At 49.9% G+C, this 25,886-nt stretch overlaps 1 protein-coding gene across 1 annotated transcript; it reads left to right on the top strand.

The window, feature by feature from the left end:
* Positions 1-4,411: 4,411 nt before the first annotated feature.
* ZNF185 (zinc finger protein 185 with LIM domain) lies at positions 4,412-24,130 on the top strand. Its single transcript, XM_079319161.1, has 28 exons — positions 4,412-4,505; positions 5,323-5,458; positions 7,047-7,106; positions 7,997-8,035; positions 8,209-8,277; positions 8,757-8,825; positions 9,139-9,213; positions 10,455-10,538; positions 11,284-11,322; positions 11,733-11,816; positions 11,940-12,014; positions 12,486-12,566; positions 13,556-13,627; positions 13,820-13,864; positions 14,178-14,261; positions 15,186-15,269; positions 15,665-15,748; positions 16,089-16,196; positions 16,870-16,950; positions 17,569-17,670; positions 18,128-18,280; positions 19,173-19,265; positions 19,491-19,562; positions 20,494-20,559; positions 21,784-21,840; positions 22,702-22,782; positions 23,219-23,321; positions 24,018-24,130. Exons 1-28 carry the CDS (start codon positions 4,481-4,483, stop codon positions 24,114-24,116), a joined length of 2,220 nt encoding a protein of 739 aa, XP_079175287.1. The 5' UTR covers positions 4,412-4,480; the 3' UTR covers positions 24,117-24,130.
* Positions 24,131-25,886: the final 1,756 nt, after the last annotated feature.

Here is a 25,886-nt window from a genome sequence, read left to right on the forward strand (position 1 = left end):
TATATATATATATGTGTGTGTATATATATATATATATGCATATATATATATATATACAATTTTTATATATATAATTTTAATATATATTTAATATGTAATTTATATATATAATTTTATATACATATTTATATATATAATTTTGTATATATATTTATGTATATAATTTATATATATGTAATTTATAGACTTTTGTATATATGTTTATATATATCTATATATAAATTTTATCTATATTTATATATAAATGTATACATATTTATATAAATACATATTATATATAATTTATATATTTATATATATTTATATATAATTTTTATGTAGAAATTTTATATATGTAATTTATATATATTTGTATATATAATTACATATATATGTTTATATATATAAATTTTATCTTTATTTATATCTAAATTTATACATCTTTATATAAATATATTATATATAATTTATATATGTTTTTTAATATAATTTTTATATAATTTATATATATTTTATATATATATGTATGTATAAAAAAAATATATAATATATATGTACGTTATAATAGATAGATTTTCCTTGTGTTTTATTCATCCAGCCACTGGTTCAGCCCATTTCTTCCCCTCAAAAAACCTAAAAATTCCCAGGACTGAAGTGGAACTCCCGATTTCCACAAGTGGCAGATTTTAATCCTTTTTTTTAACAAAAACTTTGTGTTTTCCTGGCAAAACTCCATGGCACTGTGACGTCACGAGGCCTCCAGGAGGTTTTTGTCGTGCCCTGTCACGAACACAAACCTTGGACACAAAATCCCATTTTTCTCTTTTTGTCATCCTCGGCCGTCAGCGCTGGGTCCGTGCGCGCGTCCTCCCCTGCAAACCCCAATTAGCAATTAGCAGCCAATTCCCTAATTACAGCAATGGAACTGCGCACCCGGCGCGGCGGAACCGCCAGTTTGGGGCAGGAGCAGGGGTAGGTTTTAGTGCCGGGGGTGGTTCCTGGAGGTCCAGGATGGTCCCTGGGGATGGGCAGGGCTGGAGGTTGATCTCGGGGAATTTTCCACAGTTTCCTCACTTCAACAGCTCCAAGATTTTATTTTATTTTATTTTATTTTTATTTTAGTTTTATTTTATTTTATTTTATTTTTATTTATTTTATTTTTATTTATTTATTTTTTATTTTTAAATTTTATTTATTTTTATTTTTAATTTATATTTTATTTTATTTTTATTTTTATTTTATTTTATATTTTATTTATATTTATATTTTATTTTTATTTTTAATTTTATTTTTTATATTTATTTCATATATTTATTTTTGATTTTTTATTTTATTCTATTTAACTTTTTATATTTTATCTTTTAATATTTTATTCATTTTTTATTTTTTATTTTATTATTTTTTATTTTATTTTTAATTTTTTAAATATGTTGTTTTATCGTTTATTTTTCTTTTATTTTTAATTTTTTTTCAATATTTCATTTTATTATTTTTAATTAAAATTTGAAATATTTTATTTGATTTTTTATATTTTATTTTATTGTGTGGTTTTGAGTGAACAACAGCAAATTCCAATTGTGCATTCAGAGCATTTTCAAGCAGTTCCAGTTTTCTGCAGCTTGGTGAGGTCTGGGCAGGATTCCCCCTCCAGCTCCAGGTTTTCATCCCTTTTCCCCAAATTCAGGGAAATTGACTGTCCTGGGCCATGGGAAAGATCCCAGGGAAAATGAGCTGAGAGCTGCTGAAATCAGGAATTCCTTGGGAGGGTGGGCAGGGACCCCCATCCCTGGGGGACAAGGTGGGGACATGCACAGGATGGGTTGGGTGATCCCAGAGCTGCTCTCAGCCTCAGGGATCCTGGAATTCTGAAATGCTTCCTCATGAGCCTTGTGTTGCACAGGGCTGGGTTGGAGGCTGGGTTGTAGGCTGGGTTTAAGGTTTGAGGCTGGGTTTGAGGTTGCCTGGACTCTTTCAATTATTGAATTCCTGCTTGTTCATAGCCTGAGTTTAGAAATCTGGCTGGGGTCAGGGCTTGATTTGGCTCTGGCTGGGTTAATGGGTTAGTTTGGCTGTGGTAGGGTCAGGGGTTAATTTGGCTCTGGGGTCAGAGTGGCTCTGGTTGGGTTAATTTGGCTCTGACTGGGGTAACGAGTTAATTTGTCTCTGGCAGGATTTAATTTGATTCTGGCAAGGTTAATGGGTTGATTTGGCTCTGGTTGTGGTTAATCAGGCTCTGGTTGGGGTAATAGGTTAGTTTGGCTCTGGCAAGGCTAATCTGGCTCTGGTTGTGGTTAATTTGGCTCTGGCAGAGTTAATCTGGCTCTGGTTCGGGTAATGGGTTGGTTGGGCTCTGGCAGGGTTAATTTGGCTCTGGTTGGGGTAATGAGTTAATTTGGCTCTGGTTGGGGTAATGGGATAATTTGGCTCTGCCCGGGCTCCTTCCAGCTCGGGCTGTCCCCTCTCAGGTGTCAGCAGGGACAAGGTTTGCATTGTGAGCTGGGCCAGGGAAATCTGAGCCTGTGCCGGGCTGGGCCAGCTAACCAGAGGCAGAGCAAAAGCTTTCTGTCCTTGCTGTGGCTTTCCAAAAGCTGGAACTGCCACATCCAAATCCCACTTTCCCCCTGAAGGGGGGACCTGGCCCCACTGGAGATTGGGCTGGAGGAAAAAAACCCTCAGCAGGCTTGAGGAGCCTCAGAGGAAGGAGATTCAAACCTCTTGCAAGCCTCAAACACATTTTAATTTGAGGCTTGTGAAGGTCAGAACAGGCAGCAATTATCCTCAGAGCTGGAGATTTTTCTGCATGACTGCCCTGGGTGCTGCTGGGGTCAGCAGTTAGTGGCCAGCCCCTGGGTGGCCAGGAGCAGGGGAGAGCCTGAGGTCACCACAGCACCCAGATCAGTCACCAAGGACTCCCCTGGGGCTTTTGAATAATAATGGCTTGGGGCTGAGGGGAATAAATGCTGAGGGCACAGCTTGGCACTGTGCACACCTGTTGGAGTCTGAATTCCTCGAAAATCAGAGTGCAGGGGTTGATCTAAAGCCTTTGGGTGGATTGAAGTACATTAACCCACTCACACATAAAGCAGACATTTAAGTAGAAGTAAGTTACTAAGTTTTAGGGTGAGTTCTAATGGTTTTTAGTAAGTGAAAGGTTTCAAATGCCACAGTGGCAGTGAGAGTTCTAGTGAAGGTTGAAACACACTGATATCCTCAATAGAGGCTCCAGGCCCACAGCTGTAGGCAGGACTTAGACACAACAGAGCTACAGTAAGAATATTGCTGACATTTCTTAGATAGAACAAGATAGATTGTATGAGTAGTTCTATATGTAACCTGGTGTGCTAAGAAACCAGAATTCTAATAGGTTAAGGAGTGGTGGTGTGAGTTTGTGTCTCAGCTTGTAGGAATAATCCTGTATAAGAGTTTGTATTGGGAGAGTTGGTGCTTTCAGCCATTCTGGCTTCTAGCCACTCACTTATTGCCACTGCATTTGCCATTGCTTTGCCATTGCCTTTTGAGACTGATGTGCTTTGTAATAAATAACCTTTTAACTATTAGCTGCTTTGCTTATTTAGAAGATAACCTGACAAAGTAGCAGCCTAAAGCTCTGGAGTTGGTGCCTTAGAGCATCAGAGTTTTATGTCCAAAAGGGAGATAGGGGAGTCCTTTTGTTTTATTTGAATAAATTGAGAGGCCATGGGGCTTTCCCCTGGGATCCCTCAAATTTTTGGAGGATTCACCTTCATTTTTATCCCAATTTCCCATCCACATTTCCCTCTCTCTTTCCCCATTGCTGAGGTACCTGAGAGGCACAGACTGCCCAAACACCTGACACCTGAGATTCCCCTCCAATGTCCAACCCTCCCTTTGCATTTTTAATTCTTATAGAATTCATGGCTTTCTCCCATTGCTCCTTTCATCTTTCAATATCCAATTTAATTTACCAGCAAGCCTACAGTTTGTTTGTAAAGGCAAATCTTTTTCCATTCATCAATCAGTGGAATCCATCCTATTGTTACTTTCATCTCTCAGCCTTATCTACCAGCAGATCCACAGCTGATTTGTAAAAACAAATGTGACATTCCTCTCAAGAGTATCAGGAAAATTAACCCACAAAACCCAGAGGTTTATGTCCAAAAAGGAGACAGAGGAGTTCTGTAACTTTATTCCAATAAATGGAGAGGCCATGGGGTTTTCCCCTGGGGTCACTCAGATTTTTTGAGGACTCGGCTCTGTGGGTCCTGTGGATCTGCCCCACCTGGGTCACTCTGCAAAGTCCCCTCCAGCACTTTCCTCCTGGAAAAAAACACCTCTGGCACAGCTGGATTTGATTTTCCTTGTCCTTGATGCTGCAGGTTCATGGATGGGGAGGAATCCCAGAATCTCTCCATGCCTGCCAGGTTTTTACCCCACACCTGATATTTTGCTTTATCCTCTCTCCATTTCTCCCAGGGGCTCGTTGCTGTGAGCAGTGGCAGAAGGGGAAGGAGCTGCTGAGACCATGATGTCCCTGGGTGTTGCTAAAGGTAATTCCTTAAAAAAAACCCTCTCCTGAGTTTTCCTCTGCCCATCTGGAGCTGCTGGAATTCTCTGCAAAATGGAGATGAATTTAGTTACAAGGACTTTTAAAGCTAAACAGTCCAATAGAGAATTAACACCTATATTATTTATACTTTTGACTCAATAACCAAACTGCTGTGACCCTCAGTGCAGCACTGACTGTCCAACCAAAAACTGCCTGAAATCATGAAGAAGGAACAGCACCCAAAATCTTCCATCTTCTCCCATATTTATATTATAAAAACATCAAATTTAAAACCCTTCACCATGTGAAATCCCACATTTCTATTCAATTACACACTTGTGATTTTAACTCCATCAGTCAAATTGGGAGTCTTCTCCAAGGGCTCAAATCAAAAGCAGAGTTCTCCAGGGGGTCAGTATCAGGAAGCTCCAAAATCCCAGGTTTCTGGGGTTTCCAGGTTTCAGTGGTTCCCAGGTTTCTGGGGTTCCAGGCTTCCATGTTCCAAGGTTTCAGGGGTTTCAAGGTTTTTGGGGTCCCAGGTTTTTGGGCTACCAAGGCTTCTGGATTTCCAGTTTTTTGGGGTCACAAGGCTTCTGGGGTCCCCAGGCTTCTGGATTTCCAGGTTTCTGGGTTCCCAGGCTTCTATGTTCCAAGGTTTCAGGGGTTGCTCTGGGGTGCGGCAATCCCGCACCGATCCAGCGCGACCCGAGCTCCGCACGGCCCCGTCCCCATCCCCGCAGAGCTGGGGGCTGTCCCGGCGCGGGGGCGAGGAGGGGGCTCCGTGCTGGCACCCCGAGCCCCTGTGGCCCCGTTTGCAGGCGGGCTGCTGCCCAGCACGGACGAGGATCGGCGCAGGATCATCCGGCAGATGAAGGTTCGCACCACGCTGCGCGGGGACCGCAGCTGGATCCAGCAGCGCCCCGACCCCGAGGAGGAGACGGGCAGCAGGGAAATGTGAGAGCGCTTCCCTCGCAGGGAATTAACCCACAACACCGGGGGTTTGTGTCCTAAAAGGAGACACAAAAGTCCTTTTGCTTTATTTGAATAAGTGGCGAGTCTATGGGGCTTCCCCCTGGGATCTCTCAGATTTTTGGAGGACTCACCTCTCTTTTTATCCCAATTTCCCTCTCTCTTTCCCCATTGCTGAGGTACTTGAGATGTCCAGACTTCCCAAAACACCTGATATCCAAGATTCCCCTCTAATGTATAAACCCCCCCCTTTTAATTTTTAATTCTTACAGAATTAATACTTTCCTCCCCATTGCTTCTTTCATCTTCCAATATCCAATTTCATTTCTCAGCAAACCTACAATTTATTTGTAAAGACAAACATCCTTTTTTTTTTTTTTTTTTTTTTTTTTTAATTCATCAATCAATGGAATCCTTCTCATTTCATTCATCAATCAATGGAATCCTTCCCATTATTTCTTTAATCTCTCAGTGCTGGTTTTATCCACCAGAATTCCCAGAGTTGGAAGGGACCCATCAGGATCCAATCTCTGTTCCCGAGGGCATTGCCCAAAGGCAGCTCTGGGTTCTCCAGAGCTGCACAAGATGTGCTGTGAGGAATTTTGGGGTCCCCGTGGTGCTAGCAGAGGAATTGCTGCTCCAGATGGTTCCTGATAAAGACAGGGTGGGGAGAAGCTCAGAGAAATGTTTCCTGCTGGAGCTGGAACTCAGCAGCAAGGAGAGGTTGGGGGATTCAGGAGAACTGCTGAGTTTTGTGAAGCCAAATTGTGCCCAGGAGAGAAGGCCCTGCCCTGCAAAGGGAGAGGGTTAGGGTTAGCATTAGGGTTGGAGAATGCAAACCCCCTTCCTCCAAATTATTATAATTTTGAAATTAAGGGGCTCTCAGGCAAAGATATGGGAATAGGAATAACAGTTCTTTACTAGGAAAATTAAAATAGAAATACAGTATTACAAAGAACAATCCCAAACCCTGCCAGAGTCAGAATCCAAGTTGACACCCATCAGTCAGTCAGGGTGGTGGCAGCAGTCCCATTCCATGGTGGCTGCATCCTCCTGCAGTGGCAGATGTGGTTCAGCTGGAGCAGTGCTCCTGGAGAAGGTGCAGTTTCCTCTGAAGGTGCAGGGATGATGTGGAAGGGTCTGGCTTTCCTCTGGAATCCAGTGGAGAGAAGGTGCCTTGGTGTCCAAAATCTCAGGTTTTCTCTGGGTAGGAAAGGCTTGGCTCCTCCCCTGGCTGGAGCATCTCCCAGTGGGATGATGGAATTTTATCAGTCATGCCCTGGGACTCAGTGGCCATGAACAGGAGATATCTGCTGGAGGGAGGATGGGCTGTGGGAAGATAAAGATGATTGCCCAGCTGGTTTAAAGATGGCCCATTAGCAGAGAATATGTGCCAGGAGATCAGGGTCACTGCCCCAGCTGGTTTAACAGATGGGACAGAATCCACATTTCTGTCACATCCTGTACTGCACCCCAAAACAGGAACAATCCCAATCCCAATCCCCCCTCCTCTCCAAACCCATTGTGGTTCTGTTCAGCAATCACTTAACCCTTTGTGTGTCCTGCTCCCCAGGTCTGGCCAGGCTGCAGGGAGACCCCCAGCCCCCCAAGTTGCTGCTCCCCAGCAGGACAGGTAATTCCAGGGACCATCCTGCTCCTGCCCTGCCCTGCTCAGGCTCTGAACCCTCCTCAGCTTCTGGAGAGAGCATGGGATGGCTCCTGAGGGGGATGGGGGGTGGAGGGGTGGCTGGAATTCTGGGAGATAACTCTTGAATTCAGAGGGATAATCCTTGAATTTAGGGGGATAACTTGAATTCACAGGGATAACATTTTAATTCAGAGGGATAATTTTTGAATTTAGAGGGATAACTCTAGAATTCAAAGGAAAGCCTTCAATTCAGAGGGATCACTTTTTAATTCAGAGGGAAAAATCTTCAATTCAGGGGGATAACTTCAATTCAGATGGACAACTTTGGAATTCAGAGGGATAACTTGAAATCAGAGGGATTACTGTGGAATTCAGAGAGACAACTTTTGAATTCAGAGGGTTCACATAAATTAAGAGGGATAACTCCTGTGGGAGAGCTCTGGCCTCTTCCCTGCCTCCCTTTTCCAGCTCTCCCCACTCCTGCTCTCACACTCTGTTCTCCCTCCCTGGGAATGGAGGAGCTGGGGTTGAGCTGCTGGAAATAAAATATCCTGGAAATAGAATATAATTATTTTATCCTGATAAAATAAACAGGATCTATATCACATCTGATTTCCCCCTGCTGGGGAGTGAATGTAGAGTGCACTGCCAGCCTGGCTAATATTAACTGACTCACTCCAAAATTCACTTCCCCTGTAAAAAATCCTTATTAGAGTTCATTCTGCTGATTATTCATTTTTAAACCACTCCAGCTGTGGGATCCCTTCAGGCCTGCTCAGCTGGATCTTTGCCTTGACATCCACATGGGTGTGAAATTTTTCCAATTTTCCATTTTCCCTGTGTTTTTTACTCCCTGTTTCCTGTTCTTTGCACAGGTCCTCAGCCTCCAAGCCCCAGCCTGGATACCTCATCAGGTGGGTGTGGGATAGGAGAGATGAGAGCTGGATCAGCAGCCAAGATCAGGGAAAATTCTAAAATTATTCTGGGAGTTGGGAGCACCCCAGTGCTCAGGTCAAGAGCCAGCCCTGTTGTTCCACCTGTGTTTTGCCAGCCAAAAATTTAAGATGTGCCTTCCTTCCCTCCCCAGGGGGGTGTTCACCAGGACCATTGACAAGAGCTCACCTGATTCTTCACCTTCCAGCCAAGTACAGAAAAAGTAGGAGTGTCCCCTTTGTCCCCTTTTTGTCTCTCATCATGAAAATGAGATTTTTCAGTACTCATTCCCAGCCATCCCCTTCCTTTGGCAGCTCCCAGAGCTCCAGTAAATCCCTAAAAAATGCTGGGAGGTCTGGCTGTGCATTTTACTTGGGGTTAATTTGGGAAATAATTTGAAGGGGGGGGGTGGGGGAATAACAGGGAAATCTTTCAGAGTTGGAAGTCTTTTCCCTTTTTCCTTCCTGTCTCTGATCCTGGGATGCAGGAGCTCCATCCCACAGGGGAAAATCCACATCAGCTCCCAGGGGAAGCAGAGCAGACCCCAAATCCCAACCCTGAATCCTAAAAGGAGCCAAACGCTGCCCTGCCATGGAGCAGCACCCCTGCAATCACAGTGGGGATATTTGGGGTGGTTTCCCTGTTCCTGAGGGCAGGGGTGAGGGGGCCACAGTTCCCAGATGTGGTTTGTGTCCCCCCCAGAGCCCCCCAGAAGGGCCAGAGCCGCTCCCCCTCGGGCTACAGGATGACCACAGAGGACTACAAGAAACTGTGAGTGTGCAGAGGGGGCAGCTGCTCCTGCCCCTGCTCAGGGGATCTCCCAGGGCCAGGAGCTGCTCCTGGGGGTTTTACCAGCAGGGAATTGGGTTTGGAGCATTCCTGGAGGTGGAGGAAGGCAGAGCAGCACTGTGGGCATTCCCTGCCCAGCTTTTTGTGGCTCTGATCCAAATGGGGCTGGGGCTTTACGCTAAGGGAAAAAGTCCTTTAGGGATTTATTAAACATAGGGCTTGAGCCACCTCCTTGGCTTGGTTTATGCTTGCTCAGAGCTCCCTGACCCTGGCTTTCCTCTCCCTCCCACCCCAGGGCTCCCTACAACGTCCGGCAGAAATCCGAGGATGAGGAGGATTCTCCTTTTTCTCCAGATGAGCACAAGAAGAGGTGAGCTTGGAGGTGTCTGTGTGCTGCTGCAGGGACAGAGAGCAGCTCTGTTCCATCTTGGGTTGCAGCCCCAGGACTGACCAGCCCCAGCTCTGCCCACGGGCCAGTGCACTCCCAACAAAACCTCATTAAAGCCCTGATGTGATCCAGCCTGACACACAGCCCCAATTAAGGAGGAATCCGTGGGCTGTGCTGTGGCTGTGGGGAGATGGGGATGCACAAATAGCCATGAGGGAGGAGCCCAGGAACACCAGGCAGGGCTGTTCTTCTGTGGGAAATGGGATCAGAGAATCATCCCGGAATGGCTGGGGTGGGAGAGAGCTCAAATCCCATCCAGTGTCCCTCCTGCCATGGCAGGGACAGCTCCCACTGTCCCAGGCTGCTCCCAGCCCTGGGACACTTCCAGGACATGGATAGGAACAGGATTTGTACAAAGGATAAATTGGTCCCTCGGGGTCCAAGCACTTAGCAGCTGGAAAGGAACTTTAGATAAGGGATGGAGGGACAGGGCACAGGATGGATGGGATATTGGGAAGGGATTGTTCCCTGGCACAGAGCAGCTGTGGCTGCCCCTGATCCCTGGGAATGTCCCTGTTGTAAAAGAGAAACAAAAGTCTTGATATTCAGCAAAATGGCATGATGTGGAAGGGTCTGGTTTTCCTCTGGAATGCAGTGGAAAGAAGGTCTTTGGTGTCCAAAATCTCAGTTTTTATCTGGGTAGGAAAGGCTTGGCTCCTGCCCTGGCTGGAGCATCTCCCAGTGGGATGATGGAATTTTATCAGTCATGCCCTGGGACTCAGTGGCCATGAACAGGAGATATCTCCTGGAGGGAGGATGGGCTGTGGGAAGATAAAGATGATTGCCCAGCTGGTTTAAAGATGGCCCATTAGCAGAGAATATGTGCCAGGAGATCAGGGGCACTGCCCCAGCTGACTGCAGCAGATGGGGCAGAATCCACATTTCTGGCCACATCAGCCCAACACAGATGGAATCCCAGCTCTGCAATGGATTCCCAGCCCTGGCAGTGCTGTCCCCATCCCTGGAAGTTCTCAAAAACCCTGTGGCAGCAACCCATGAGGACATGGCTTAGTGCTGACCTGATGGTTGGTCTGGATGATTTTTAACATCCAGTGAAACAGGGTCACTCTTGGCCTCCAGCAGGTTGTTCCTCACCTGCCCAAGGCTCCATCCAGCCAGGATGAGCAGGATGTGACCCCTTTTCCCCCTGTCTGTCCCTGCAGGGCCGAGGCTGCCAACAGTGTCCTGCGGCGCTCAGCCGGCCGCGAGCGCGCCTACGTCCTGTCTGCTGCCAAAAAGAGCAATGGGTGAGGCTGGGCTGGGGCAGCAGGCAGGGAAGGGAAGGGAAACTCTCCAACAGCACAGCCACAAAGCTGCTGCAGGGCTGGAGCCAGGCTGGAAGAGCTGGGGGTGCTCATCTGGAGGGGAGAAGGATCCAGCAGAGCTCAGGGTCCAAAGGGGCTCCAGGAGAGCTGGAGAGACAAGGGATGGAGGGACAGGGACAGGGAATGGGTGTGAGTTGAAAGAAGGTGGATTCAGATGGGATTTTGGGCAGGAATTGTTCCCTGGGAGGGGCTGCGACGGAATTCCCAGATTAGCTGTGGCTGCCCCTGTATCCCTGGCAGTGCCCAGGCCAGGCTGGACATTGGGGTTGAAGCAGCCTGGGATGGTGGGAGGTGTCCCTGCCATGCCAGGGGTGCCACTGGATCTTTTGCAACCCAAACCTTTTCGTGGTTCCTTGGTATCTGTGGGTTTCTGCAGAACTGGGAAATCCTGCAAGCACTCCTCCTTGAGAGGGGTGGAACTGCTGGAAAAAAAAAAAACCAGAGGAGTCCCCAATTCCCTGAGGGAATCACGAATCCCATTCTGAGTCCTGCAGCTGCTCTCTACAGTTTTGCTCTTTGATTTCACTGGGGACCTACCCAGGTGTGACACCCCAGCTCTGCCCAGGGGGTGACAGGGCCTGGGGGAGGGTCCTGGGGAGCTCTGCCCCTGCCCAGGGAGTTTCTTTCCTCCCAATCCTTTAACTGCTCCTTAACCCTTCCTCCACAGCAGCCCCACACAGGAATTCCCAGCCCTGTTTGCCAAGAGGTGAGTGCTGGGTTTAGGTGCCTGCAGGCTGGGACAGCACATTCCAGGAGCATCAGAGCAATTCCTCCAGAAAGGAAGGATGCTGGGGGTTGGATCCCACTGGATTTTTGGGAGAAACAGTGTTGGAAACACTGGGAATACAATCCTGATGGGGATTTGGGTTGGGGGCACCCCAAAATTGGCACAGCATTGCTGTTTCCTGGGAAGCTGCTCCAGCCAGGAGGATCCTCCTCAGGTATCTCCCAGTGGGACAGAGAAATGTGCCCAAGGCTCCCTCTGGGATCCCAGGGCTTTGTGAAAAAATCCCCATGCCCTGGGATGCTCAGGAGCAGGAATGGCCTTGGGGAACAGGGATAAAGCTTCAGGAAAAGAGGGAATGTTGTGATATTTCTCTTTGTCCCTGTGGAAAGGATTGAGATAGAAGAGGAGGAAGGACAGCAGAGGAGGAGTCCAACTGTGCCAGGACAGTCCAGATTCATCCAGGACAGCAGCAGGTACTTTGTGGGCACAAAGCAGAATTTGTACTCCCATGGAGAAACTCCTAAAAATCAGCTGGGCTAATGTTTTGTTAATTTGGTTTTTTTGGGTTTGGTTTTTGCTTTTATTTTTGTTGTCAGTGCTAATGGGCTGAGGAAAAGCAGCACTGGGTCTTCCTGGGATGAAGCAAAGCCAGCAGCAGCATCTCCCTCCAGGTGAGAGCTCAAACCCAAAAGGGAAAAATCCCAAATATAGAATCCTGGAATGGTTCAGGTCCCAGTCCCACCCCTTATGGGCAGGGACACCGTCCATCACCCCAGATTGCTCCAAACCCCACCCAGCTGAACCTTTTCTTGGTATAAGGGAATAATTTTCAGTTGTTTTCCAATGGGTTTTTTTTGACTGAATAAATGCCTGGAGTGTAAAAAAAGTGGAATAGTTCTCACTGCCAGCAGCACTTTGGCTGCTGCCCTCGTCCTGGTGCTTTTGTTGCTGTGTCACTGCAGAAAGTGGAAATTCCTGGCAAAATCAGCACTTTTCTTTTCAAATTTGCTCCTGAGATGGCTTTGCCAGTGAATAGGTTGAGAGGAGTGATGATTCATTCCCTTTTTCTCCATTCCCATTTGGAGCAGGGCAGGTTTGGAGCTTTTTTGGTGGCAATTTTTGTCCTTTGTTTTCCCTTGCAGCCCCAAACCAGGCAGCAGGAGCCAAACATCCCCATCCCTGAGTGACACTCTGGGGAAAATCTCCATCTCTGCTGAGAGCAGGTGGGTCTGGGGGCAGGATGGGGAATTCCTGGGGACACATAAAAGGAGCAGCACAGAACAACAAACACCACACAGGGAATTCCAGGGAAGGGGCGAAACCCTCTGGGAGGAAACATTCCCAGCTGGAGATCAATGGTCTCCCAGGGTTTGAACATTGGAATGTGAATCCAAACCTGCAGCCCCTTTCCATTTGTTTTTTCCTCTCTTCCTGCCCTGTTTGTTGCTCATTTCTGGGAATCTCCTCACCTGCTGCTGTTTCCCTGCAGGAATGCTGAGCAGAGGCAGGAGCTGAATGGAAAATCTTCCTTGGAAAAGCCTCCTCAGCGTGGGGATGGGTGAGGAAGGGGCAGGGGCTGCTGAGCCTGCAGCTCCAGAAAGCTCCCAAATCCCAGGCAGCATCTGCTGGCAGGGCTGAGATCTGTGTGGGAGGAATTCCTCTGGGAATTCTCTGGGATGCTCCTCTGTCCCCTCAATCCTCTGGGAATTCTCTGGGATGCTCCTGTGTGCCCTCAATCCTCTGGGAGTTCTCTGGGATTCTCCTCTCTCTCCATCCCCTCACTCCTCTGGGATTCTCTCTTCCCTCATTCCTCTGGAATTCTCCTCTGTCCCCTCACTCCTCTGGAATTTTCTGGCATTCTTCTCTGTGGCCTCAATCCTTTGGGAATTGTCTTGGATTTTCCTCTCTCCCCTCACTCCTTTGGGATTCTCCTCTGTCCCTCATTCCTCTGGCATTCTCTCTTCCCTCAATCCTCTGGGAATTCTCCAGGATTCTCTTCTCTCTCCATCCCCTCAGGATTCTCCTTTGTCCTCTCATTCCTCTGGGATTCTCCTCTGTGTCTGGAATTCTCTGGGATTCTCCTCTCTGAGCCCTCCACTCCTCCATCTCACTTTATTCTTTTTCTCCCAACCAAACAGCAGCAGATTTCTCTAGGATGACACATCACAAATGGGTTCAGGTCCCATTTTCAGTGGAATTTTCTTTTTTCTAGTGACAAAGCTCTGAAGGAAAAGCCTGAGGGGTTCCCATGGGATGAAGGAGCCCCCAGAGCCATGAATGGAAGGTAAAGTCAGGGTGGGATTCCTGCCCTGAACACAATCCATCAAATCCTGCTCTGGAGCTGGCTGCAATCTCAGAATGGACATTTTTTGATGAAAAATCAGATTCCATCTGGGTTTTGTAACTGCTCTCTCCTCTGTGAAATGCATGGAAAGCTACTGTACAGCATCCCTCAGGCTGTGCCTCTCTTTTCCAGTTTTCCTGAGCACACAGAAGCCAATAATGGGTTTTACCCACCTGAGTAAGTGGAAAATTCCTTTTTTTCTCCTTGATTTTAGAGTGGGGTGGGTTCTCCTGATCTGGGATGAGTTCTGGGAGCAGCCCTTGCAGAGCTGGGAGGGTCTGAGCCAGCAGCTCATAAATGCTGGGATCTTCCAGCTGCTTTCCTCACCTGAGGATGAGTGGCTTGGGTTTGGGATCAGCCGTTCAGGAAATTCTCAGAGCTGAGCAGGAGGGAGCAGATGATGTTCAATTGGAGCCAGGAAAGCCTCCTGGTGGATAATTTTGTTTCTTGGTGTTCTCCTCCTGCTGGGACCAACCTTCTTCTCTCACAGGTCCAGCCCTGGATCCTGGGACAGACCTGGGGATGCTCTGGAGAAGCTGCTCCATCCTCCTGAGCCCTCCCAGGGTGACTCCAGGTGTGACCCTGGGATTAAACAACATCTCCAGAGTAGAGCTGGGGTTAGAATCCAAACTGGGATTAGTATCAGAGCTGGGGTCAGAATCCAAAATGGGATTAGAATCTAAATTGGGATTAGTATCAGAGCTGGGGTCAGAATCTGAATTCTGACCATCAGAATTCAAACTGGGATTAGAATCTGAGCTGGGGTCAGAATGGGATCTGGGCTCAGAATCCAAATTGGGCTCAGAATCCAAGCTGAGCAAGAAAGGAAAAGGAAAATCCTGCCTGGGTAAACAGTGGGAGCAGCATTTTTCTGTTCACTGCTGCAGAGCTTCTTGCCAGGGAATCCATCAGTAATTTCTCCATGGAAAGGGGGGTCAGGGAGAGGTTTGGGGTGCCCATCCCTGGAGGTGTCCAAGGAATTCCTGGATGTGACTCTCTGGGATAGGGACAAGGTGGGGATTTGGCACAGCTGGGACTTGATGATCCCAGAGGGTTTTTTTTCTGGGATTCTGGGAGCAGATCCAGCAGCTTCAGCTATGCCTTTAGTGCCTCCATCCCAGGATTTCAGAGCCTTTGCTGCCCTGACATTGCCGGGGGTGCAGGCTCAGAGAGGAATTGCTGCTGCTGGCAGCTCTGATCTGCCTGGAGCTGCTTCCCTGCCTCTCCATTATTTTGGGATTCATTTCCATGTATTGACCCCAAAAAGACCTTGGGGTGAGCAGATTTCAGGGCCAGGTTGGGCACTGGGGCTTGGAGCAGCCTGGGCTAGTGGGAGATGTCCCTGCCCATGGCACTGGATGAGATTTAAGCTCCTTCCAACCCCAAAATTTCCATGATTCCTGGATTCTATTGTATGAAAAAGTGGAATGTTGCTGTTCCATACAAACCCCCTGGGAACTTTTGGAAGCTCTGAATTCACCATTTTTTTTTTTGCCAGGTCACCCTTGCAGTCTGATGTCTCTTTTCATCTGACTGAGAGAAGCCCTGTGCACACTGAGGACTCAGAATATTCCTTTAAAAGGTAACAGCAGGGTGAATTTAGTGGGTGTAGGAATAATCCCATAAACCACAAACATATGGGTGTTCCCAAAATCCTGAGGAATAAGGGAAACCTGAATGGTCCAGCACAGACAGAGGCTCCTGCTTCCACTTTTTTCCCAAGGATGGGAATTTAAACTGAGGTTTAATAAACCAAGAGCTCTGTGTTGTATCTCCTTCTTTTGAGACCAGCCAAACACTCCAGATCTTTCCTCCTCATGTTCCTGGTGAGGTTCTTTTAATTCCCTGAAAATCCAGGGGTGCTGGAGCAGCTGGAACACAGGGACATGGGTTGTGCCAGGAAAAGCCCCAGGGCAGGGCCAGGGGGCAGGTGCCAGTTTTTAGGGTGTCATTGATGGGGGCTGCTCTGCTTTCCAGGCCTGGACTGGAATATGGGGACAGGAGCAGATCCATGGAGCCTGAGGGATCAGCCCAGCAGCAGCCCTGCTGGGAGGAAAGAGGGTGAGGACTGGGGGGACTGGGATGTCTGGGGCAGGAGATCTGGGATGTTCGGGGCTGGAGATCTGGGGTTTGGGAGGTCTGGGATGTTTGGGGTGGGACATTTGGGATGTTTGGGACTGGAGATCCAGGATATTTCTTGTTGGTGATCTGGGCTGTTTGGGGCTGGTGATCTGGGATGTTTGGGGTTGGAGATCTGGGGTGTTTGGTGATCTGGGATATTTGGGGCTGGAGATCTGGGATGTTTGGAATGGCTATGGCCAAACTGGCTCCTGCTCCTCTGCAGGGAATGGGTGTCTGCCCATCCCACAGGGATTTTCCCAATCCTGGATGTCTGGTTTAGGTTTCTGGACTCAGCCAGCCCCACTGAGAGGGGCCCAGGAGCTCCAGGCCATGACTCCCTCCCAGAGCCCTCCAGGCTGAAGGATCCCCCTGAGCCCAGCAGGGCAGGGTGAGGAATGGGAATGGGACATTCCCCCTTCCTTCTCCTGTGGGATGAGGGCTCATTCCTGGGCCATCCCCCCTGCTGATAAACATCCTCCCAGGTTCTCCTTTTGTACAATCATGGAATTGTTCAGCACTAACCTGTGTCCTCAAGCTCCACATCCACCCATTCCCTGAACATTTCCAGGGCTTCACAACCCTTTCCATGCAGAAATTTTCTCCCAATATCCAACCTAAACCTCCTCTACTGCAACTTGGGTTTTTTTTTTTTTGTGCCTGATTCTATTGCTGCTTCTTCTGGATTAACCTTTTACCATGGTTTATAGGAAAATCTGGGAGAAAAGATCCTCCTTAGCTGGAGCCATCAACCCTGTGCAGCTGAACTGCCAGGAGTTGCTTCCTAGACTTTAAATTTGGGAGTAGAGGGTCTTAAGGGAGAGAAAATTATTCCAGGATTTGGGTTAGTGCTGGGTGGTTGCATTTGATGATCTTAGAGGGCTTTTCCAACCTAAACAACTCTGTGATTCCATGATTCTGTCTGGCACATTTCCATACAGGGGTATTGCACTATTTTTTTTTTTTTTCCTTGAGGCAGGAGATTCTTCAGGGGCTGCATCTCCATCCCACAGGAATTCTGTGCTCAGGGTACTTCCACCCTGTAAAGATCTCATGTCTTGCAGGTCCAGCTCTGTTCCTGGGGGAAGTAGCATCTCATCTCCAGAGATCCCACAGGCAAAGGAGTCTGAGCCACACCGGGACAGGTACAGAGCCAGGACACCCCTCACACACCTCCACTTCTTCCTGGCCTGTCCCAAGCCACCCAAATGCTCATTTCCTGGCTCAGGGAATTCAGGCTCTGCCAGTGCTACCCTTCACCCTGGGAGGAGCAGAGCACTGCAGGGATCTCCCACAGGAATTGTTGCAGCTCAGCTCAGAAGGGCCTGGAGCTGCTGGAATAAATCCAGAGGAATCCAGGGAGCTGCTGGGAGAGCTGGGAGTGCTCACCTGGACAGGAGAAGGATCCAGGGAGAGCTCAGGGTCTAAAGGGGCTCCAGGAAAGCTGGAGAGACAAGGGATGGAGGGACAGGTACAGGGAGTGGCTCCCACTGCCACAGGGCTGGATGGATTTTGGGCAGGAATTGTTCCCTGGGAGGGTGGGGAAGGGCTGTGGCTGCCCCTGGATCCCTGGCAGTGCCCAAGACCAGGCTGGACTCTGGGACAATGCAAGGTGTCCCTGCCCAGGCACTGGATGAGTTTTAAGGTCCCTCTCAACCCAAAGCACCCTGACTTTGACCCTGTGACAGTTCCTGCTTTCCCCCCACACGGGAAAGGGGCATACAGAGCTGCTGCAGCTCCTGACAGCTCTTTCCTCCCTCCAGGATCCCTCTGGACCATGAGGAACAGAGCAGTACCAGCCCAGGCAGCCCCAGTGAGAGCCTGGGGGGCTGGAGGCACAGCGAGCCCGCCCCAGGGCCAGCCAGGTGGGCTGGGGACATCCCTGTGTCTGTGCCACCAGTGCCTCTCTCACCCTCATCCTCTGCTCCTTCAAATACTCCTGCCTGAAGTGAGGAGCCAGGAAATGTTCTCAATCCAGTAACACTGACACAGGAGTACTGGAAGGGATTGTTCCTGGGAGGGTGCCCAGGGCAGCCCCTGGATCCCTGGCAATGCCCAAGGCCAGGTTGGATGAGGCTTGGAGCACCCTGGGACAGTGGAAGGGATTCCACCCATGGCAAGGTTGGGATTGGGATGAACTTGGAGGTCCCTCCCCACCCAAACCATTCAGGGGTTGTGGAATTCCATGACCCTGTGATCCTATAAACACTACAGTGCCCCAGGTCTCCCAGCTCCCTGTGGCAATTGGCAGGACCCACCCTCAGCACAGCCTTGCTCAGAGCAAAGCCACCCTGGGCCTCATGGTGCAATGTAACCCCTCAGCAGGTCTGAGCTCAGCTCCCAGTACTCCCAGCAGAGTGTTCCCAGTGCCCTCGAGTCCCAGCCCCTGCTCCAGGAGCGCCAGTCCTTCGGGGGCTCTGTGCCCAGCCACAGGATCCCAGCCTACGTGGACAGCCAGGTGTTCAACAGCAGGAGGTGAGAATTTGGGGATGGGAGTTTGGGGCTGAGGGTTTGGGGATGAAGGATTGTCTTGGTTTGAAGAACAGGTGACTGTCAATGAAGGCAGAAGCTTCTCTTTGAAATGGAGAATTTAAAATCCCTCCTTCCAAATTATTATTTTAAATTTGAAATTAAGGGGCTCTCAGGCAAAGATAGGGAAAAAAACCCTGCCGGAGTCAGAATCCAAGCTGACACCCGTCAGTCAGTCAGGGTGGTGGCACAGTCCCATTCCATGGTGCTGCATCCTCCTGCAGTGCCAGATGTGGTTCAGCTGGAGCAGTGCTCCTGGAGAAGGTGCAGTTTCCTCTGAAGGTGCAGGGATGATGTGGAAGGGTCTGGTTTTCCTCTGGAATCCAGTGGAGAGAAGGTGCCTTGGTGTCCAAAATCTCAGGTTTTCTCTGGGTAGGAAAGGCTTGGCTCCTCCCCTGGCTGGAGCATCTCCCAGTGGGATGATGGAATTTTATCAGTCATGCCCTGGGACTCAGTGGCCATGAACAGGAGATATCTCCTGGAGGGAGGATGGGCTGTGGGAAGATAAAGATGATTGCCCAGCTGGTTTAAAGATGGCCCATTAGCAGGAGATATCGCTCATAAGGGTCACTGCCCCAGCTGGTTTAACAGATGGGGACAGAATCCACATTTCTGGCCACATCAACCCAACAAGGGTTTAGCATGCAGACACGGGGCAAGCTGCAGGCTTGGGACACCTTCACTATCCCAGGCTGCTCCAAGTCTATCCAGCCTGGCCTTGAACCCTTCCAGGGACAGGGATGGTGGTGCCAGGACCCTGGCAGTGACTGTGAGCCTAGTGTGGGCATTCCAGAGGTTCCTGCTGCCCTTCCTGATTCAGGGTTTTGTGTTCCTTCAGGCCCAGCCCTGATGCCCAAGGCAGTGTTTATTCTGGGAGCAGCTGGTATGACAGTGCCAGGAGGCATGGGGACTTCAGCTCTGCTGCAGGACGGTGAGTCCAGGACTGGGATCTCAACTTCCTAAGCCAAGGAACTTCCCAGTGCCACATTTATTCAGTTTATCAGTGTCCTGATGCGTTTTGTGATTCCCTGGATGTGAGCAGCTGATGGATGTGGAGTGGGAAGGGTCAGTGCCCAGCAGGGAGATTCCCAGCCCTGTGAGGAACCCTCAGGTGCCCAAACTCAGAGCTTGAGACTTTTCCACTTGCTCTCCCCAGAGATGCCACCATGTCCATGGCCCAGAGAAGCCACAGGGTGCCATTCTACATGGACAGCTTAAACAGCACCAGGTAAAGGGGAAGTCACAGAGGTAAATTCCTCAGAAATTTATGGAACAAGAGCTGAGAGAGCAAGGATAGGTTTCCAGGGAGTGGATGCATGATCCAGTGGCACAGACCTGCTCTTAAACCATTCCTAACTAAAGCTGCCTAACAGAGGTCAGGGATACATCCAGAAAAATCCCTGGAGATTTTTCCCCTTTGTGGGAGGCCAGAAGAAAGGGACAGGAGAATGGGGAGCTGGTTCCAGGCCAGGAATTGGACTTTGCTACAAGGGAACAGAGATCACAGCAGAAAGAGAGGGTCACTGTGCCCAGTGCCAGTAGTTCAGTGACAGAAGTGCTCCAAGAACAAGGCTGCTGGAAGGGGCAGGAGGTCTCCAGAATGGAATATCATTGTCCTAGGCCCCTGCAGTCCCTCCTGGCAGTGCCAGCCCATCCACGTGCAAGGCTGAGGGCTGGATCTGGGTAAGGAGCAGTTGTGGGCATGAAGGGAGGCACAGGATCCTTGGATTGGCTCCAGGAAAGGTCAGCCTCATCCCAGCTCTCATTGCTGAGCAGATGGACAGAGCTGTTTTCCAGTGCTGTTGCACTCTTCCTTCAAGTTACTGAGCTGGGGACCATTCCATTGGCCTTGGGAAGGTTCCCATCTCCTGCAGCTCCTCCTGTGCCCTTTCTCCCTTTGGCTACTCCCATTCACTCCCATCCTCACTGGAGATCTCATTGGATCTTCTGTCTCATGGCCCTACAAGTGAGACTTGCCCAAATCCCTCCTGCAGGGGAGCAGTCCTGTCCTGTGCAGATGAAGGAGGAAGGGATTGGTTTGGTGAATGATAAGGTCTGGCAAAGGGCTGTGCTGTCCATCTGCCCTCCCAGCAGTGGCAGATTCTCCTGGCTGTCACTTTGGATCCTGCCATGGCTCACAGATTTTCCTCTCTCCACAGGCTCCTCTCCAGCTCCAGTGAGAGGCTCTGCAGCTCTGGGTACCAGCCTGACCCCAGCACTGCCGGGTAAACAGCTGAGAGAGCAGCTCTGGCACCTGGCTGGTGTCACCCACTGTGCCAGCAGGGGCAGGGCAGTGACTGTCCCCCTGTGCTGGGCACTGCTGAGGCCCCACATGGAATCCAGGGGCCAGTTCTGGGCCCCTCAGGACAAGGCAGACCCTGAGAGGCTGGAGTGTGTCCAGGGAAGGGAACAGAAATGAGAAAGGGCTGGAGAATCCCTGAGGGAGCTGGGCAAGGGCTGGAGAATCCCTGAGGGAGCTGGGCAAGGGCTGGAGAATCCCTGAGGGAGCTGGGCAAGGGCTGGAGAATCCCTGAGGGAGCTGGGAAAGGGGCTCAGAAGGGGCAAGGGGGGATCAGGGGAACTCCTGGCTCTCCATGATTCGCTGACAGAAGGGGACAGCCTGGGGAGATTTGGGATTGCTCCCAGTTAACAGGGACAGGAGGAGAGGGAACAGCCTCAGGCTGGGCCAGGGGAAGTTGAGGTTGGTAGTGGAAGTGTTCAGAAAATTGGGAGCATGGTTTGGTGGTGACCATGGTGGTGGCACTAACTGATGGTTGGATGTGATCATCTTAAAGGTCCTTTTCAACATTAATGATTCCACGATGTAGAAGAGCCCATGCTCAGTTTAAGGAAAAAAAAATAAAAATGTTTCTTTCCTTAGCCATGACAAGGCTTAGTGTAAGAAGGGAGGATTAGTGCCTGCTTTTAGGCAGCATGGAAATTCACCATGGAAAAAGGCTGATGGATTCTGTCAGGGCTGCAGGGTGGGGTCACAGGGATCCCCTCGGCGTGCACCAGGGTGGGGCATGGGATTCTGGAGCTGGAATTGGAGAGAGGCAGGAAAATGCCAAGGAGGTAAAAACATCCCCAAGCAAACAGCGAACTGGAGATGCTGCAGAGGCAGAGCAGCCCCGAGCAGCGCTGTGCCACAGGGCTCGCTGCTAACTGAGAGCTCTCCCCAAGCCCATTGTCTGCCTAATCCTCCCAGGAGCCGGGAAAGACTTATCCCTCTAACCCACAGCTGATGAAAGGGTTACATTATCCATCCCATTCTTGCCAATTAACTCGATTTGTTGTGGTGGGGTAATTAGAGGAGTTGTTATTTAGCAACAATGCCCGATATGCAGGATTTACTCCAGAACAACAGCATCCCGCTCCCAGCCTCTCCCGCACGCGTTCCCTGCCCAGGGGCTCTTTTCTCATGGAAATACTTCCCGTTTTCCCAGGAGAGGGATCCTCTTTGTCAAGGAGTACGTGAACATCGCAGCCTCGCCACGCCACGGCAGGTACGGAGTGTTGGGGACAGCGTGTGTCACTGCCCGGTGCCACATCCCAGCAGGACGGAGCTGAGCAGCCCCGGGGGGTTCTTGGAGGGCAGGTTCTGCTCTGGGGGTGTTAGGGACAGCAGGACATGTGTCCCACAGCTGCCAGGGGACAGGGAAGCTCCTCCCGAGGTGGGTGAAAACACCACGCTGCAGGTTTGGCACCGTGCACCTGGAAATGATTGGAATGGGTGAGGGGAATGTGGAGGGTGAGGGCTCTCACTGGAAAACCTTCACCACAGGAGTTTTAAAAGTTATATTGCACCATTTTCAAGCTTCAATCTTCATTCCTTTGTGTTCTGCTCAAGTGAAGCTGCTCCAGACTGGCCCCAGAGTGACAGGAGCAGCATGCTCAGCACCCTCACAGTGAGGTGGCACCAGTTGAGACCAGTTTGCAGCTCTCTGCAGGCACTATCCTCCCTCAGGGCTGTGCTGGCATCCCTGGGGGAGGTGATTACACTCTGTAAATCTCCAGTCTGTCCCAGAGCTCAGCACAGCTGCTGGCAGCAGCCAAAGATAAGCCAAATATCCAGGAAACTCAGCTGGATGAGGGATGGAGCCAGGGATGTGCTCTGTGCCTTTTCCTGCAGAATTTGGAGTTTTAGCTGTTATTTGTAGGGGGCAGGTGTAAAAATAAAGGTCTGGTGAGGCCTGCAGTGCCCTCCCTGGGGATACTGAAAGGCTCCTCTTTGTGTCATGGGAAGGCACTTTGAAAAATTCCTCTCCAAGGAACAGGTAGCCAGGATATTCCAAATCATTAGATTATAATTCTACCCAAGATTCTTTTCCCACATCCAAGTGCTGATATTTCCTTCCCTCCTGCAGTGGCAGCCTCGTGGATCTGAGTGACCTGGAGAGAAGCAGCTACAGCCAGCACAGTTTCCTGTCCAGTGCTCCCCTGCACAGGTAGGACAGGGTGGGGCTGATTTGGGGGGTTCATCAAATTCTCAATCAGAAATTATTTTAAGGGTTTGCTTTTTGAGGACCCTGGGGTATGTTTGGTGGAACAGCAGCACAGTAAATGGAAATGCAGTGACATGGACTCCAAGTCAGAGTCCAGAGCAGGCATCAAGGTGATCAGAGGCATGGAGCACCTCTCCTGTGAGGAAGGCTCAGAGAACTGGGATTGCTCATCTGGAGCTAAGAAACTTTGTGGTAACTCAATTGTGGCCTTCCATGCCTGAAGGGAGCCCACAAGAAAAATGGGATTATTTCCAAGGAGTGAGAGGACAAAGGGAATGGCTTCTCACTGACTGAAGGAAGGGTCAGATGGGATATTGGGAAGAAATTCTTCTCTGCAACCAGAGCACCACAGAGGAATCCCCTACCCTGTTCTTCCCAGGTCCAGTGAGCCCCTGTGCAGTTACTGCAGCAGGGAGATCCGAGACTGCCCCAAGATCATCATAGAGCACCTGAACATCCACTGCCACGAGTACTGCTTCAGGGTAAGTATTGCTTACTGCCATGAGCAGTGCTTCAGGGTGAGTGAGCACTGCTTACTGCCATGAGCACTGCTTCAGGGTGAGTACTGCTTACTGCCACGAGCACTGCTTCAGGGTGAGTACTGCTTACTGCCACGAGTACTGCTTCAGGGTGAGCAGTGCTTCAGGGTACGTGAGCACTGCTTCAGGGTAAGCCCAGTGCCTGTGCTGCTGGGGATGGCAGGCTGGGAGCAGACATCTTCCTGAAATTCCATCCCCAGGCTCTCAGAGGGATCTGCATGGGGTGTGCCAAATCCTTACCTCACACTGGGGCAGAAACAGTCAGGCAGTCACAGGCAAACCCAGAAGGTTTTCAGGTCCTTGAATAAATGTAAGAACAAGGAAAATTATTTATAATTGGCAGCATCCTCAGAACACTCTACTGTCCTTGGGGCAGACTTGCTGCTTTGTGGTGTTTGTGCTCTGGTGGAGGTGGCTGAATCCTCAAAGCCTGCAGGGTTCCCAAGGAAAGTGTGTGGAGAGGGATGGGGAGTGTGGGAGGAAGAGGCCAGCAGGGACATTTGGCTATTGGAGGAAAGTGCAGCCCTAAAAGTTGCATCCTCACCCCTTAAAATGCTGCAGAACCTCTGCCCCCTCCCTCCTGCTGCTCCTCTCTGGGGTTTTGAGCATTGTCCAGACTCCCTGTTTTCCCTTTGGCAGTGTGGAATTTGCCACAAAGCAATGGGAGATCTGCTGGATAAAATATTCATCCACCGGGACATCGTCCACTGTGACAAGTGCTACGAGAAGCTCTTCTAGGTGGGTTCCAGGCCCCTTTCTGAAACCATTCCCAGGGGGATGGCTGGGGGAGAGCTCAGAGTTCTGCTGAAGGGCATTCAATCCTCACATCTCCAGGGCTGTCAGTGTCCAACAGTGCCAGCTGGAAACTCACCCGTGCTGTCCTGGGGGTGTTGGATGGAGCCTCGGTGACAAGCAGGCTGTGATGGCTTCCCGGGGGGGACAGGCAGAGGCTGGCTTGAGTGGTGACAGAAAAGTCCCTCAGAGGTGGGGAGTCCTCAGGGAAGGGAGTTAAAGTTTCCTGGGTTGACCCCGTGCAGGGAGTGTGGCATTTTCTCAGCTATTCCTTCACCTAAAGACCCTTTGAGGCGAAAATCTTTGGAAAGAGTGGAACTGTACATTCCAACAGCGCGACAGGAGCGGGTTGGGCACGATTTGGTTTTGTTTGATTATCCGGAAGGAGCAGGAGGTGCTATGGCAGCTGGGCTGGGGCTGTGCGAGCTCGAGGAGGAGGAGCAGGGAATGCAGCTCCTGCCTCGCTGCTGCCCGTACCTGGATTGCCATGGCGTCCCCACCGGCTCAGCCGTGTCACCGCTGTCCGTGTGCTGGCAGGGCCCGGAGCAGCTCCCGGCACCGGCGGACATCGCGGAATTGCCGCTTTCCTCCAGCTCTTCATCCTCTCGCTGCCCCGCGGACGAGTTCGGCACCTGCTGGTCGATGCTGTCACCTGCACCCGAGCGAGATAAGGCAGCTCCTGCTCAAAGATGACTTTAGCAGAACAAGCTCCCCAGCTTTATCCCATTGATCTCATTGCCACGAGGCTCTCTGATGATATCTGGATTTCTTCCCCTCGTGTGAGCTGGCACGCAGGCACTGGGAGCCTTAAACACTAAATTTGGATTCTTAGGAGGGTTTGAATTTAGTCCTTAGCAAAAGCCTATTTCTGCTTTTTTTTTTTTTTTTCCACCCCCAAATTCAGCCTAGAAATAGCTTCTGCCTGGTCTCCATTTGCTTTTCAAATTTTATTTTTTTTTCACTTCCAAACTCTGTTCTAATCGTGTGTCAGCTTTAATTCCCCTTCCTGAGGATGCTGCAGCAGCACTTGTGGCTGCAACCTGTTTGGGGAGATAACACAAGTCCTTCCCCTGCTGTTAAACTCGGGCTCTGAGGGCTCGTGCCATCTCAATTCCCTCTCCTGACAAAGAGCTCTGCTCAGCTGAAATCCCAATTTCTCCCTCACCAGGCTTTGCCCACACCTCTCATTGCTGTAAACTATTGTAAAATGCTCACTAATATTGAACTTCCAGCAGATGCTGCACTCAGCAAAATCAGAATTGTGTCATTTTATCCCTTTAACTCAGAGCTGAGAGGTTGGAAATGCTGAAATCTGAAAGGTGTCCTAAAAATGTCCAGACGTCCTGTTTCCTCGTGGGAAGCATTAGGAATTATAGAATTACAGAATGATTTGGGGTTGGAAGCAGTTCAAGTCCATGGGCAGGGACACTTTTCCCAATCCCAGGTTGCTCCAAGCTCCGTCCAGCCTGGCCTTGGACGTTCCAGGGATCCAGGGGCAGCCACAGCTTCTCTGGGCAACCAGGGCCAAGAACTGCTGAAAACCCAGCTTCTCCAAAAATCCTGTGTTAAAAAATGACCATAACCTGTATTAGATGTTTTTGCTTGTGTTTAAGAGCAGCTGAAGGAGCTGGGAAAGGGCTCAATTTGGAGAAAAGGAGGCTCAGGAGGGATCTCTGGCTCTGCACAATTCCCTGACAGTTTTCCCCCCTTAAAGAC

Source organism: Erithacus rubecula (genome assembly GCF_903797595.1).
Source record: "Erithacus rubecula genome assembly, chromosome: 15".
In the NCBI taxonomy this organism is placed as follows: Eukaryota; Metazoa; Chordata; class Aves; order Passeriformes; family Muscicapidae; genus Erithacus; species Erithacus rubecula.

Coding starts and splice junctions, on each gene's coding strand:
- ZNF185 (XM_079319161.1), top strand. CDS start 4,481: ATGATGTCCCTGGGTGTTGCTAAAG. Junction 11,323..11,732: donor CCAGCCCTGTTTGCCAAGAG/GTGAGTGCTGGG, acceptor CCCTGTGGAAAG/GATTGAGATAGAAGAGGAGG. Junction 23,322..24,017: donor GCCACGAGTACTGCTTCAGG/GTAAGTATTGCT, acceptor TCCCTTTGGCAG/TGTGGAATTTGCCACAAAGC.